This window comes from Lolium perenne, chromosome 3 (genome assembly GCF_019359855.2).
Source record: "Lolium perenne isolate Kyuss_39 chromosome 3, Kyuss_2.0, whole genome shotgun sequence".
In the NCBI taxonomy this organism is placed as follows: domain Eukaryota; kingdom Viridiplantae; phylum Streptophyta; class Magnoliopsida; order Poales; family Poaceae; genus Lolium; species Lolium perenne.
The window spans coordinates 81,018,220-81,033,087 of NC_067246.2; the positions used below are offsets into that span (position 1 = coordinate 81,018,220).

At 41.7% G+C, this 14,868-nt stretch overlaps 2 protein-coding genes across 2 annotated transcripts; one reads left to right on the forward strand and one right to left on the reverse strand.

Moving 5' to 3' along the window:
* Window positions 1-1,660: 1,660 nt before the first annotated feature.
* On the reverse strand, window positions 1,661-2,405 carry LOC127341795 (large ribosomal subunit protein uL24z). The gene has a single exon (XM_051367725.2). It carries the CDS (start codon window positions 2,320-2,322, stop codon window positions 1,849-1,851), a length of 474 nt encoding a protein of 157 aa, XP_051223685.1. The 5' UTR covers window positions 2,323-2,405; the 3' UTR covers window positions 1,661-1,848.
* A 2,365-nt stretch (window positions 2,406-4,770) lies between these two features.
* Window positions 4,771-6,180, forward strand: LOC139837931 (uncharacterized). The gene is made up of 2 exons (XM_071827251.1): window positions 4,771-5,192; window positions 5,436-6,180. The coding sequence occupies exons 1-2, from the start codon at window positions 4,771-4,773 to the stop codon at window positions 6,178-6,180; spliced, it is 1,167 nt and encodes a 388-aa protein (XP_071683352.1).
* Window positions 6,181-14,868: the final 8,688 nt, after the last annotated feature.

Here is a 14,868-nt window from a genome sequence, read left to right on the forward strand (position 1 = left end):
GAAGTAACAGGAACATAACAAACCAAGCAAAGAATTGACACTGACGACTGGAATTTCAGACTTCATCTTAAGGCAATCATGCTAAATGCACAACAGGTTACTGGACAATCAAAACAGGTCTAGCCACGGACGATCATCTGCAGATAGATGAGCACTGCCCCGGACATCTAATTGTCCACTAAATAAATTGCTCATATACAACCACTGTGGTACTTCATTCATAATTTCATTTATATCAGTTTATGGCACCAACTCCACAGAGTGACAACTGTCAGCATTCCCGTTAACAATACAGGTATAGTTTCAGGTGATCAATCGGTGAGGTGGAAACCAGAAGCTAGAAAGAAGTAATCTTCAGAAAGGCATGCATCCAATTTGATGTTAGTGACTGATTCAACATCCAAATTGTTTGTTCCAGGACAAATTCAAGTATGAAGTCAATGATTAATTTTTTTTGTTCTGTTAAGATTTGAAGATTTGTTCAGAAGAGAGCTAATACAGAACTTATTATCAGACAATGAAGGATGAACTTGGAATGGAACACGAAAGCTGCCAAATGAAGGAAGAATATGCATGCAGCAAATATGATAATTTTACTTTACACATGAAAGAAATAGATGCATATGGGAATGAACACTAGGCCAGGATAGTTAACAGAAACATCCAGAAATCGTTCGCATCTATCACTGTCTAGAATCACTATGGGAATGAACACTATGTGAAGCTGCATAGAGGAACTCTTATAAATCCAGAAAAAATGACACAAATAAGCTAGAAATGGCCAACATCATTCGCATCTATCACTGTCTAGGATCAAACAACGTTCAGGCAAATGATAACCATGATCGATTACTTTTTTGTTTTGTCAGTTCAGATTTGAAGTTCTTATATGAAGCTGGTATGCAATAACTGGAGTGGAACCAGAATATGCAAAAGCAACCAAAAGAAGGAAAGATTGATTGCAATGCAACATACTTAATATTCCAGCTTGGTTACCACAGGTATAGCTATTGAACATTGGCAGAAACCTCTAAAAGTTACTATGGATGCTTATGAAAACATAAGCCAGGAACCCGCCGATCTCATCATTGTTACCACAGGTATATAGCTATTGAACATTGGTCGAAACCTCTAAAAGTTACTATGGATGTTTATGAAAACATAAGCCAGGACATGATATTCAACAGAATCAGCTGTGTAGAGAAACATGAGCCAAATCCATAACAAACAAAACAAAGAAGTGGAAGCATTTTATCTGTAAAAGGTGCTGTGACAAAGAGCACAATGAAAGTTCATTGAAAACTAATGCTACATGACATCAGACTACTGGGCAACCAACATAGGCAGCCATCTACTCGGTCACAGATGATTTGCAAGACTAGTACCAAAAATAAAGTAAGTAGTTCAGATGTGACTCAGGAACGCCAAACAAATCTCATGCGCAAATTACCTAAATGAGCTGGAACAAATAGCAAACTAAATGGTTCAGAGTTACCTAACGCTACACGCGGCCCTTAAATGGTGCACTGGGTTTAAAAATGTTAAGACAATCTGAGAGGGCTAACGGATGACGAACGTAATGAACTAGGAGCATACAGAGTCATATGGTAAAATAATATTAATCAGATCTGAGCAAGGAACAGAGCACCAGGTAGGTATAAACCATATAATGAAGTCTTGATATCAAAATCAAACGCAGAGCCACATGATAGATTCACATCAAAGGTTCCAAAACTCTCTTGGATACGACGAATAAAGTAGCAAGTTTTCATCCTAACAAGACACGGTGCTTAAAAAGCTAGATAGAGAGAGCAGTAACTGCAACCGGCAAGACAGACGCGTAAGCGCCTAGTCGATCTCCTGGAGCGAGGCTCCGGTAGCCGTGGCGCCTCCAGCGGCAGCAGCGACATCGTCGGCGGTGAACTTGCCCTTGGCCTTGTCGGCGGCGCGGCCGCGGGCCTTGCGGTCGAGGAGCGCCTTGCGGTCCTTGTCGAGCTTGAGCTTGGTGACGACGACCTTGGAGGGGTGGATGCCGACGTTGACGGTGGAGCCGTTGACCTTCTCCCTGGTGATCCGCTCGACGTGGATGACCCAGCGGCGGCGGTAGACCTGCACCACCTTGCCCTCGCGGCCCTTGTAGGTGCCGCGGACGACCTGCACCTCGTCGTCCTTGCGGATCGGGACGGAGCGCACGTTGTACTTGTGGCGGAGCTCCGAGGAGAGCGCGGCGGACATGAGCACGCGGCGGACGGAGGATGGGGCCGTGAAGTGCGCCTTGCGGCACTTCCGGCGGGAGCTCGTGACGCGGGGGTTGCGCTTCATGGCGGCGGCTGGGGGGTGGTGGTGGGAACCCTTACCTGGGCGGCGGCGGCGGCGGCGGCGGCTAGGGTTCTGGGTGGGGAGGAGTGTGTGGAGGCGGCGGGACGCTGTGATGGAAGGGGAATATATAGGTGTGTTGGTACTAGGGTTTATTTGCGGGGCGGCGGGATGGCGTTCGATGCGCGGGTGGACGGTGGCGATTTGTTTTGGTGGAATGGGTTGTTGGGCCAGGGTTTTGCTGTGTTTCGACAACTCTCGGACCTATGTTGGAGTAAAAGATTGTTGGCCCGTAGAGCGAGTTGCCTTCTGTTGTGCAGAAAAATCGGCCCGTGCAGACTCAAGAGTGTACAGAAAATAAGCTTTTAAATTTTAGTTATTTTCATGGTGCTAGGTCTGCGCTACCGCAAGTGAGAGTGTGGAGAAACGCATCGTAAGCTATCATTGTCCACTCCTTCACCTCCTCGCATTTTTCTATCACCCCACTGACTTGAATGGTTCATCTCCAGTGACGAACACCATCGTCCAACGATGTCCGCGTCCTAAGTGGTGGTGGCAATAGTAACATCGACTTCTTCCATTACAGCGGTAGCACATCCCTTAGTTTGATTGGAATGGTCGTTGAGCTAGTTAGGTTTCTGGGCCAGGTTCTACCAATATTTGGACTATTTTGTTGGCCTATATGAACTTGCAAGATGGAGTAGTAGGCCTGTGTAGTGATTTACCTTCTAGCGTTCTAAGAATTTGGATCTCGTGGCCCGTGTAGAATAAGCATGGGCGGGTAGTAAGACCGGAAACAAAGTAAGCTGAAGTTACCACATGGAGCACGCACGACGGTTAACACATATAGTGACCATCATCTTCAACATGTTGGTTGCTACTCATCACTTCTCGCATGTGGTGAGGACTATCTAGGCTCAGGTTGCTTGTGACACTAATGATGATCACTGAGAGATGAGGAAAACATGACACAATGTGGGACTTCACACATATGTTATTGCTGAAAATATCCTTTTCATGGAAGCAATTTATGGCAACAAACCGCTTGCACACCAACTCATTTGGACTCCAAACGCATAGTGTTTTAGCAAGCAGACTTTTCCCCACAAGGCTAACTTGGGGTTAATATTGAACTCTCGACAAAATAGTTAGGGCTCCTTTGATTCATAGGATAGGAAAATCATAGGAATAGGAAAAGTATATGATTGGAATGTCATGGCTACTTGAATCCTATGAGAAAATGAAATGTGTTTGATTGTAGCAAAGGAAATTTTTCATGAGGTATGACCTTATTTTTTTCCTATAGGATTTACACTACAAGATTCCTATAGAATATGTTCCTGTGAATCAAATAACATGTGTATGAAATTTTCCTATAGAATTCAAATCCTACACTATTCCTATTTAATTCCTATGAATCAAAGGAGCACTTAACTCTCATGTCCCCAACTCCAACATAGTGGTTGTCAAGCACACAGTTGTAAGCAAGATGAAAATAAAACTGGAAATAAAAGAAGGAAAAAAGGCAATACAACGCCACTAGAGAAGAGACAACCGTGTAATAAGATGCAAACTATAACCTTCATTGGTATTTACAGGTTTGTGATTTGGTATTTGCGTTCGGTTTCCTTTAGAAAAATACAAGATTATGTCATGGAAGAAGAAAGAATATGAAGCCCTCAAACATTTTCTTTTTAGACTTTATTTTGTAACGGTTGGAGACAGCTCATGTATCTCTACCATGTACTATTTGCTACTTTTAATATATGATGTATTGATTGTAAAAAAAGTATAAACTACTAACGAAAACAAGATAAATGTGTTGCCATCAAGCAATTTTTCCGAGACGGCACAATCCCTGATGATTTTAATATGACCAAGGTTGTCCTAATTCCTAAATCGAGTGATCCCTCGGACCTCAAGGATTACAGACCCATCTCCTTGTGCAACGTCTTCTACAAAATCATGTCCAAATGCCTTGTTAATAGGCTCAGACCACATCTCAATGCTCTAATCTCAAGAAATCAGAGTGCTTTCCTCCCTGGTAGACTCATCTCGAATAATGCTCTAATTGCTTTTGAATGCTTTCATGATATCCATAGGTCAAGAAAAGGAGAGGATTCTTTTTGTGCATACAAAATGGATCTTTCTAAGGCTTATGACAGAGTTGATTGGGAGTTTTTGGAGGGAGCGCTCCTCAAGTGGGGGTTTGATAGCAAATGGGTTGGCTGGGTTATGGGATGTGTGAGATCAGTTAAGTTTACTATCCAGGTGAATGGACAGCTTACAGATACAATCATTCCCACTAGGGGTTTAAGGCAGGGAGACCCTCTATCTCCCTACCTATTCCTCTTTGTAGCCGAAAGCCTTTCTTAGATGATCAACAGAGTTGTCCGGTCCAGTAGTTTGCAAGAATTCAAGATCTGCAGGACATCACCTGGTATCTCTCACCTGATGTTTGCCGATGACTGTCTGATGTTTTTCCGTGCCAATCCTGATCAAGCTACTGTGATTAAAAATGCTATCTCAGTGTTTGAGAAGGGGTCTGGCCAACTGTTGAGTGTCAACAAATGTTCCCTGTTGTTTAGTGAGAACTGTCCTGAAGCAAATCAGCAAGCAGTTAGACAGATCATGGAAGTTGTCTGTGATACTTTTGAAGACAGATACCTTGGATATCCCACACCGGAGGGCCGTATGAATAAAGGTAAATTACAGCCATCCAAGGACCATCTCTCAAAGAAGCTCAATAACTGGGTTGAGAAACTAATGTCTACGGGAGCCAAAGACGAACTCATCAAATCAGTAGCTCAAGCAATCCCCATCCACGTCATGAGTACTTTCAAGTTGCCGGCTGGTTTCCATGAGGACTACATGAAGTTAGTCCGAAATTTTTGGTGAGGAGAAGATGAAAAGAAAAGGAATGTGGATTGGGCAGCGTGGGATATTCTCACTAGTCCAAAGGATCTAGGTGGTATCGGGTTTAGAGATACCGCTTTTATGAATCGGGCTTTGCTTGCTAGGCAATGTTGGAGAATAATCAAGAACCCTAATAGTCTATGTACAAGGCTCCTAAAGTCCATCTGTTTTCCACGTGGAAATTTTATTGACACTGTATTCAGACAGGACGCCTCTCCTTCGTGGCATGGTACTGAACATGGTATCACCCTGATTAAAGAGGGCATCGTTTCTAGAATTGGTAATGGTAAGGATGTGAACATCTGGAGAGATAATTGGCTCCCAAGAGACTACAGCCTAAAGGTCACGCATGGGAAGTCAAGAACTAGGATTAGACGTGTTAACCAACTTCTGCAACCAGATGGGAAGTCCTGGAATGAAGTTTTGGTAAGGAAAGTGTGCTATAGCAATGACGCAGAGTGCATTCTGAATCTGAAGCTTCCAGAGCACCCATGTGACGACTTTGTGGCTTGGCACTATGACCCTTCAGGTATTTTCTCTGTCAAGAGCGCCTACAGACTAGCCTACAACCTGAAGAATGGTGTCAGGTGGCGTGCAGAAAATAGTGGTGAACCGGATAGTAGTACGAAGATTTGGAAAATAACCTGGAGAGCAAATGTTCCTAAGAAGGTGAGAATTTTTGGCTGGAGGGTAGCTTGTGACAACCTTGCAACTAAGAGAAACAAGCTTAGGAGAACCCTTGAAATGGACAGCATTTGTAATATTTGCGGTAGAGAAGAGGAGGACAACTACCATGCCACGGTCAAATGCACAAAATCAAGCGCACTAATATATGAGATGAGAAACACTGGAACCTCCCGCCAGAACGTGCGTTCTCATATACTGGAACTGATTGGCTCCAGAACCTACTTATCAACTCGAACAAAATTCAAAGGAGCCAAGTGTTAATGCTTCTCTGGAGATCTTGGCACCTCAGGTGTGACATCTATCATGGCAAAGGGGACGAAACCATTGCAAGATCTCCGGCCTTTCTCATAGGCTACGACAAATTCCTCAATAACCTGAGCAACAAGGCTAGTCCAGAGAAAGGTTTGTCGACTTCTATTTCTAGTCCTTCTTCTGACACTGGTTGCTCAAATGTTATGCCTCCCAGGAGTGTCCATAACAAGGCTGATGCTTGGTCTAGGCCAAGTCTAGGCGAGATGAAGATGAATGTGGATGCGACCTTTTGTGCTTCATCGCACGAATCTACTGCTGGTGTTGTCATCCATGATCACATGGGTTCTATAATCATAGCGGCGAGCATCGCAGGGACGAAATGCAGTAATGCAGAAGAAGCGAAGTCTATGCGATCTGGGAAGGATTGAAAATTGTTGTCGACCACAACCTGAACCCTGCTACCTTAGAATCTGATTGTGTGGTGGCAGTGTGTAGCGTAAACAACCCTGCTCCAAGTGCATCCAGAAACTGGCATATCTACAACAATATCAGCGAAACTAGAAGCATGCTACCGAACTGTATTGTTTCTAAAATTAGAAGGAGTTGTAATACTGCTGCTCATAATTTAGCTCAACTAGCTAGGAATTCTAGCCGCAGTATTGTGTGGTTAGATCCGGTCGGAAATGTGTAATCATGACTCTGTGTTGTGTGAGAGATGATTAATGTGTTTCCTCTCAGAAAAAAAGATAAATGTGTTTGTTTGGAATAAATATGTGCATAAAATAAAACGCTATGTAACTAAAAGTGACATGGGTATACCATATTGGGTACTCAACATTGTTATCACTGGCACGAATGGATCCAAAAAGGAGTCCATGAGGCCCATGAAGCCCAAGAAGATTCGAAGACTAGAAACTAGATCAAAATAGGCAAGTATTATCCATATCGGGTAAACCGACATACGTCATGTAACCAACCCGGGATTGGACTCTAAGACCTAACCCACTATATAAGGGCTAGGAAGAGCCACCGGGTAGGAGATCCAGGTTTCTTGTAACACCACACATTATTGCAAACCCTAATTACAATACAATCTCGAAGAATTTTTTAGCTTTCAATCTACGTTTCGTCGAATACCTAGTTTGTCTGACAAGTTCACGAAACCACCAGCACTCTCTCTTTCTTAAAACTCAAGTCCATAATCATCATATATAGGAGGCATATTGTAATCATAATTAATTTTCTCCTCAATAGTAGGTGGACTGAAAATATGATAGTCATCATTGTAATCATCATATATAGGAGGTAAAGTATCATCAAAGTAAATTTTCTCCTCCATGCTTGGGGGACTAAAAATATCATGCTCCTCAAAACCAGCTTCCCCAAGCTTAGAATTTTCCATAGCATTAGCAACAATGGTGTTCAAAGCATTCATACTAATAACATTGCCATTAGCATGCATATAAAGTTCCATAGGTTTTTTAATTTTCTCTTCAAACACCTCATGTCCTAACTCAAGATAAATTTCATAAAGATCTCTAATTTTGTTGTTGTTTTCCATTAAGCCTAACTAGTGAAAATAAAAACAAGAGACAAAAATATAAAATTGCAGAATCTAAAGGAGATACCTTTGAGCACTCACACACCGGCAACAGTGCTAGGAAATAGCTTAGTAGTCGGATAATGTGAATACCTTTTACCTTACCTCCCCGGCAACGGCGCCAGAAAATAGCTTGATGTCTACGTGTGATTCTATTCTTGTAGACAGTGTTGGGCCTCCAAGAGCAGAGGTTTGTAGAATAGCAGCAAGTTTCCCTTAAGTGAATCACCCAAGGTTTATCGAACTCGGGGAGGTAGAGGTCAGAGATATCCCTCTCAAGCAACCCTGCAATTAAGATACAAGAAGTCTCTTGTGTCCCCAACACACCTAATACACTTGTCAGATGTATAGGTGCACTAGTTCGGCGAAGATATAGTGAAATACAAGTAATATGGATGATTATAAGTAGTAATTGCAATCTGAAAAAATGGCAGCAAGCGAACATGTAGCAGAACTTGTTGGAAACGGTGTTTCAATGCTTAGAAACAAGGCCTAGGGATCATACTTTCACTAGTGGACACTCTCAACAATGATCGCATAATTGAATAAATAGATGCTACTCTCAAACACTCTCTTGTTGGATAACAAACACCATTCATTGTGTAGGGATACAAAAGCACACCTCAAGCCGGAGTCAACAAGCTCCACAACGTCATAAAGGAATCACACACGATGCGCACACTGTCATCATCACACCGTGGAGAGTGACTCCGGAGTTCATATTAAAGTAACCTCTAGAGTGCATAATAGACAAGAGTAACATCTACATATTCAACTAGATTACAAAGCTCATGATCACATAAAGATCACACCATGGGAGAGAGAGATGAACCACATAGCTACCGGTAGAGCCCTCAGCCTCGGGGGAGAACTACTCCCTCCTCATCATGGGAGTCAGCAGCGGCGATGAAGATGGAGATGGATGATGTCTACGCACGCTTCTATTCCTGTAGACAGTGTTGGGCCTCCAAGAGCAGAGGTTTGTAGAACAGCAGCAAGTTTCCCTTAAGTGAATCACCCAAGGTTTATCGAACTCAGGGAGGAAGAGGTCAAAGATATCCCTCTCAAGCAACCCTGCAATCACGATACAAGAAGTCTCTTGTGTCCCCAACACACCTAATACACTTGTCAGATGTATAGGTGCACTAGTTCAGCGAAGAGATAGTAAAACACATGTGGTATAGATGGTGGTAATATTGCAGGAAGTAAAGATGCAGTAAAACAGTAAACAAGCGGTGCCAGAAAATAGCTTGCTGGCGTGGGAAGCAATTCTCTGTGGTGTAACTTATTCGGAAACAAGGCCTGGGGATCATACTTTCACTAGTGGACACTCTCAACATTGATCACATAACTGAATAAACAAATATTACTTTCTCTACACTCTCTTGTTGGATGACAAACACCATTCATTGTGTAGGGATACAAGAGCACCTCAATGCCGGAGTTGACAAGCTCCACAACATTCGATGTTCATATTTAAATAACCTTAGAGTGCATAATAGATCATTGCAATTATACCGAGAACTAACATAGCGCACACACTGTCACCATTACACTATGAAAGGGGGAATAGATCACATCAATACTATCATAGTAATAGTTAACTTCATAATCTACAAGAGATCACAATCATAGCTTATACCAAGTACTACATGATGCACACACTGTCACCATTACATCATGAAGGAGGAACAGACTACTTTAATAACATCACTAGAGTAGCACATAGATGATATTCAACTAGATCACAAAGCTCATGATCACATAAAGATCACATGGGAGAGAGAGATGAACCACATAGCTACCGGTACAACCCTTAGCCTCGAGGGAGAACTACTCCCTCCTCATCATGGGAGACGGCAGCGGCGATGAAGATGGCGGTGGTGTTGATGGAGATGCCTTCCGGGGGCACTTCCCCGTCCCGGCGGCGTGCCGGAACAGAGACTTCTGTCCCCCGAATCTTGGCTTTGCGATGGCGGCGGCTGCGTAACTTTTCTCGTCCCGTGGCTTATTCCCTTAGGGTTTTCGCGACGGAGTCCTTAAGTAGGCGGAAGGGCAGCCTCGGAGGGGCCCTGGTGGGGCCACACAATAGGGGGCGCGCCCCACCCCTTAGCCGCGCCGCCCTGGCGTGTGGGGCCCCCTGGCTCCCCTCTGATCTCTCTCCGGTGTTCTGGAAGCTTCGTGGAAAAATAAGATACTGGGCGTTGATTTCGTCCAATTCCGAGAATATTTCCTTACTAGGATTTCTGAAACCAAAAACAGCAGAAAACAGCAACTGGCCCTTCGGCATCTCGTTAATAGGTTAGTTCCGGAAAATGCATAAAATCATCATAAAGTGTGAACAAAACATGTAGGTAATGTCATAAAACTAGCATGGAACATAAGAAATTATAGATACGTTTGAGACGTATCAAGCATCCCCAAGCTTAGTTCCTACTCGCCCTCGAGTAGGTAAACGATAACAATGATAATTTCTTAAGTGACATGCTACCAACATGATCTTGATCAATACTATTGTAAAGCATATGAGATGAATGAAGTGATTCAAAGCAATGGTAAAGACAATGACTAAACAACTGAATCATATAGCAAAGACTTTCCATGAATAGTACTTTCAAGACAAGCATCAATAAGTCTTGCATAAGAGTTAACTCATAAAGCAATAAAGTAGAAGGCATTGAAGCAACACAAAGGATGATTAAGTTTCAGCAATTGCTTTCAACTTGTAACATGTATATCTCATGGATAATTGTCAACATAAAGAAATATAACAAGTGCAATAAGTAAACATGTAAGAATCAATGCACACAGTTGACACAAGTGTTTGCTTCTAAGATAGAAAGGAATAGGTAAACTGACTCAACAATAAAGTAGAAGAATGGCCCTTCGCAGAGGGAAGTATGGATTACTATTTTTGTGCTAGAGCTTTTATTTTGAAAACATAGAAACAATTTTGTCAACGGTAGTAATAAAGCATATGCGTAATGTATAAGATATCCTATAAGTTGCAAGTCTCATGCATAGATTACGAATAGTGCCCGCACCTTGTTCTAATTAGCTTGGATTAACATGGATTATCATTGCATAACATATGTTTCAACCAAGTGTCACAAAGGGGTACCTCTATGCCGCCTGTACAAAGGTCCAAGGAGAAAGTTCGCATTGGATTTCTCGCTTTTGATTATTCTCAACTTAGACATCCATACCGGGACAACATAGACAACAGATAATGGACTCCTCTTTAATGCATAAGCATTCAACAACAGATAAAATTCTCATAAGAGATTGAGGATTAATTGTCCAAACTGAAACTTCCACCATGATTCATGGTTTTAGTTAGCGGCCCAATGTTCTTCTCTAACAATATGCATGCTCAAACCACTTGATCATGAAAATCGCCCTTACTTCAGACAAGACGAACATGCATAGCAACTCACATGATATTCAACAAAGGTGTTATTTTTGATGGCGTCCCCAGAAACATGGTTACCGCTCAACAAGCAACTTATAAGAAATAAGATACATAACAACATATTTAATACCACAATAGTTTTATAAGGCTATTTTCCCATGAGCTATGTATTGTAAAGGCAAAAAATAGAATTTTAAACGTAGCACTCAAGTAATGTACTTTGGAATGGCAGAGAAATACCATGTGGTAGGTAGGTATGGTGGACACAAATGGCATGGATTTTGGCTCAAGGATTTGGATGCACGAGAAGTAATCCCTCTCAATACAAGGCTAGGCTAGCAAGGTTGTTTGAAGCAAACTCAAGTATAAAACGGTGCAGCAAGACTCACATATGAACATATTGTAAGCATTATAAGACTTTACATCGTCTCCTTGTTGTTCAAACACCTTAACCAGAAAATATCTAGACTCTAGAGACCAATCATGCAAACCAAATTTTAACAAGCTCTATGTAGTTCTTCATTAATGGGTGCAAAGTACATGATGCAAGAGCTTAAACATGGTCTATATGAGGACAACAATTGCCAAGTATCAAATTATTCAAGACATTATACCAATTACCACTTGCAGCATTTTCTGTTTCCAACCATATATCAATGAACGAAGTAGTTCAACCTTCGCAATGAACATTAAGAGTAAAGCTAAGAACATATGTGTTCATACGAAAAAAGCGGAGCGTGTCTCTCTCCCATACAAAGAATGCTAGGATCCGATTTTATTCAAACAAAAACAAAAATAAAAGCAAACAGACGCTCCAAGCAAAGCACATAAGATGTGACTGAATAAAAATATAGTTTCACTAGAGGTGACCTGATAAGTTGTCGATGAAGAAGGGGATGCCTTGGGCATCCCCAAGCTTAGATGCTTGAGTCTTCTTGAAATATGCAGGGATCAACCACGGGGGCATCCCCAAGCTTAGACTTTTCACTCTTCTTGATCATAGTATATCATCCTCCTCTCTTGACCCTTGAAAACTTTCTCCACACCAAACTCGAAACAAACTCATTAGAGGGTTAGTGCATAATCAAAAATTCACATGTTCAGAGGTAACACAATCATTCTTAACACTTCTGGACATTGCCCAAAGCTACTGGAAGTTAATGGAACAAAGAAATCCATTCTACATAGCAAAAGAGGCAATGTGAAATAAAAGGCAGAATCTATCAAAACAGAACAGTCCGTAAAGACAAAATTTTCCAGGGCACTTAACTTGCTCAGATGAAAAATCTCAAATTGAATGAAAGTTGCGTACATATCTGAGGATCACGCACGTAAATTGGCAGATTTTTCTGAGTTACCTACAGAGAATTCTACTCAAATTCGTGACATCAATAAATCTGTTTCTGCGCAGTAATCCAAATCTAGTATCAACATTACTATCAAAGACTTTACTTGGCACAACAATGCAATAAAATAAAGATAAAGAGAGGTTGCTATAGTAGTAAACAACTTCCAAGACACAACAAAACAGTAGCAAAATAAACATGGGTTATCTCCCAAAAAGTGCTTTCTTTATAGCCATTAAGATGGGCTCAGCAATTTTAATGATGCTCACATAAGTATGAGAGTTGAAGCAAAAAAGAGAGCATCAAGAAGCAAATTCAAAACACATTTAAGCCTAACTCACTTCCTATGAAAAGGAATCTTGTAAATAAACAAGTCATGTAAGCATAATGCAACAAGCATAGGAAGATAAAACCAGTGTAACTTCAAAAATTTCAGCATATAGAGAGGTATTTTAGTAACACGAAAATTTCTACAACCATATTTTCCTCTCTCATAAAGATTTTCAGTAGCATCATGAACAAACTCAACAATATAACTATCATATGAAACATTCTTATCATGAGCTACATGCATAAAATTATTACTCTCCACATAAGCATAATCAATTTTATTAGTTGTAGTGGGAGAAAATTCAACAAAGTAGCTATCATTATTAATCTCATCAAGTGTAGGAGGCATAGTATAATCATAATAAAATTTACTCTCCATAGTAGGCGGCACCAAAAGACCACTATCATTATAATCATCATAAATAGGAGGCAAAGTATCATCAAAGAAAATTTTCTCCTCAAAACTTGGGGGACTAAAGATATCATGCTCATCAAAACCAGCTTCCCCAAGCTTAGAATTTTCCATATCATTAGCAACAATGGTGTTCAAAGCGTTCATACTAATATCATTGCTACTAGCATGCAAATAAGATTCCATAGGTTTTTTAATTTTTGCATCAAACCATCCATGTCTTAACTCAGGAAATAGAATAAAAAGCTCACTGTTTATTTCCATTATGCCTAACTAGTGTAAAACAAGAAACAAAAAGATGCAATTGCAGGATCTAAAGGAAATAGATTCGAGCACTTACAACGGCACCAGAAAATAACTTATTTACCTGGGACCGGAGTGTGAGTGCCTTTTACCTTACCTCCCCGGCAACGGCGCCAGAAAATAGCTTGATGTCTACGCACGCTTCTATTCCTGTAGACAGTGTTGGGCCTCCAAGAGCAGAGGTTTGTAGAACAGCAACAAGTTTCCCTTAAGTGAATCACCCAAGGTTTATCGAACTCAGGGAGGAAGAGGTCAAAGATATCCCTCTCAAGCAACCCTGCAAGCACGATACAAGAAGTCTCTTGTGTCCCCAACACACCTAATACACTTGTCAGATGTATAGGTGCACTAGTTCAGCGAAGAGATAGTAAAACACAGGTGGTATAGATGGTGGTAATATTGCAGAAAGTAAAGATGCAGTAAAACAGTTAACAAGCGGTGCCAGAAAATAGCTTGCTGGCGTGGGAAGCAATTCTCTGTGGTGTAACTTATTCGGAAACAAGGCCTAGGGATTATACTTTCACTAGTGGACACTCTCAACATTGATCACATAACTGAATAAACAAATACTACTTTCTCTACACTCTCTTGTTGGATGACAAACACCATTCATTGTGTAGGGCTACAGGAGCACCTCAATGCCGGAGTTAACAAGCTCCACAACATTTGATGTTCATATTTAAATAACCTTAGAGTGCATAATAGATCATTGCAATTATACCGAGAACTAACATAGCGCACACACTGTCACCATTACACTATGAAAGGGGGAATAGATCACATCAATACTATCATAGTAATAGTTAACTTCATAATCTACAAGAGATCACAATCATAGCTTATACCAAGTACTACATGATGCACACACTGTCACCATTACATCATGAAGGAGGAATAGACTACTTTAATAACATCACTAGAGTAGCACATAGATGATATTCAACTAGATCACAAAGCTCATGATCACATAAAGATCACATGGGAGAGAGAGATGAACCACATAGCTACCGGTACAGCTCTTAGCCTCGAGGGAGAACTACTCCCTCCTCATCATGGGAGACAGCAGCGGCGATGAAGATGGCGGTGGTGTTGATGGAGATGCCTTCCGGGGGCACTTCCCCGTCCCGGCGGCGTGCCGGAACAGAGACTTTTGTCCCCTGAATCTTGGCTTCGCGATGGCGGCGGCTGCGTAACTTTTCTCGTCCCGTGGCTTATTCCCTTAGGGTTTTCGCGACGAAGTCCTTAAGTAGGCGGAAGGGCAGCCTCGGAGGGGCCCTGGTGGGGCCACACAATA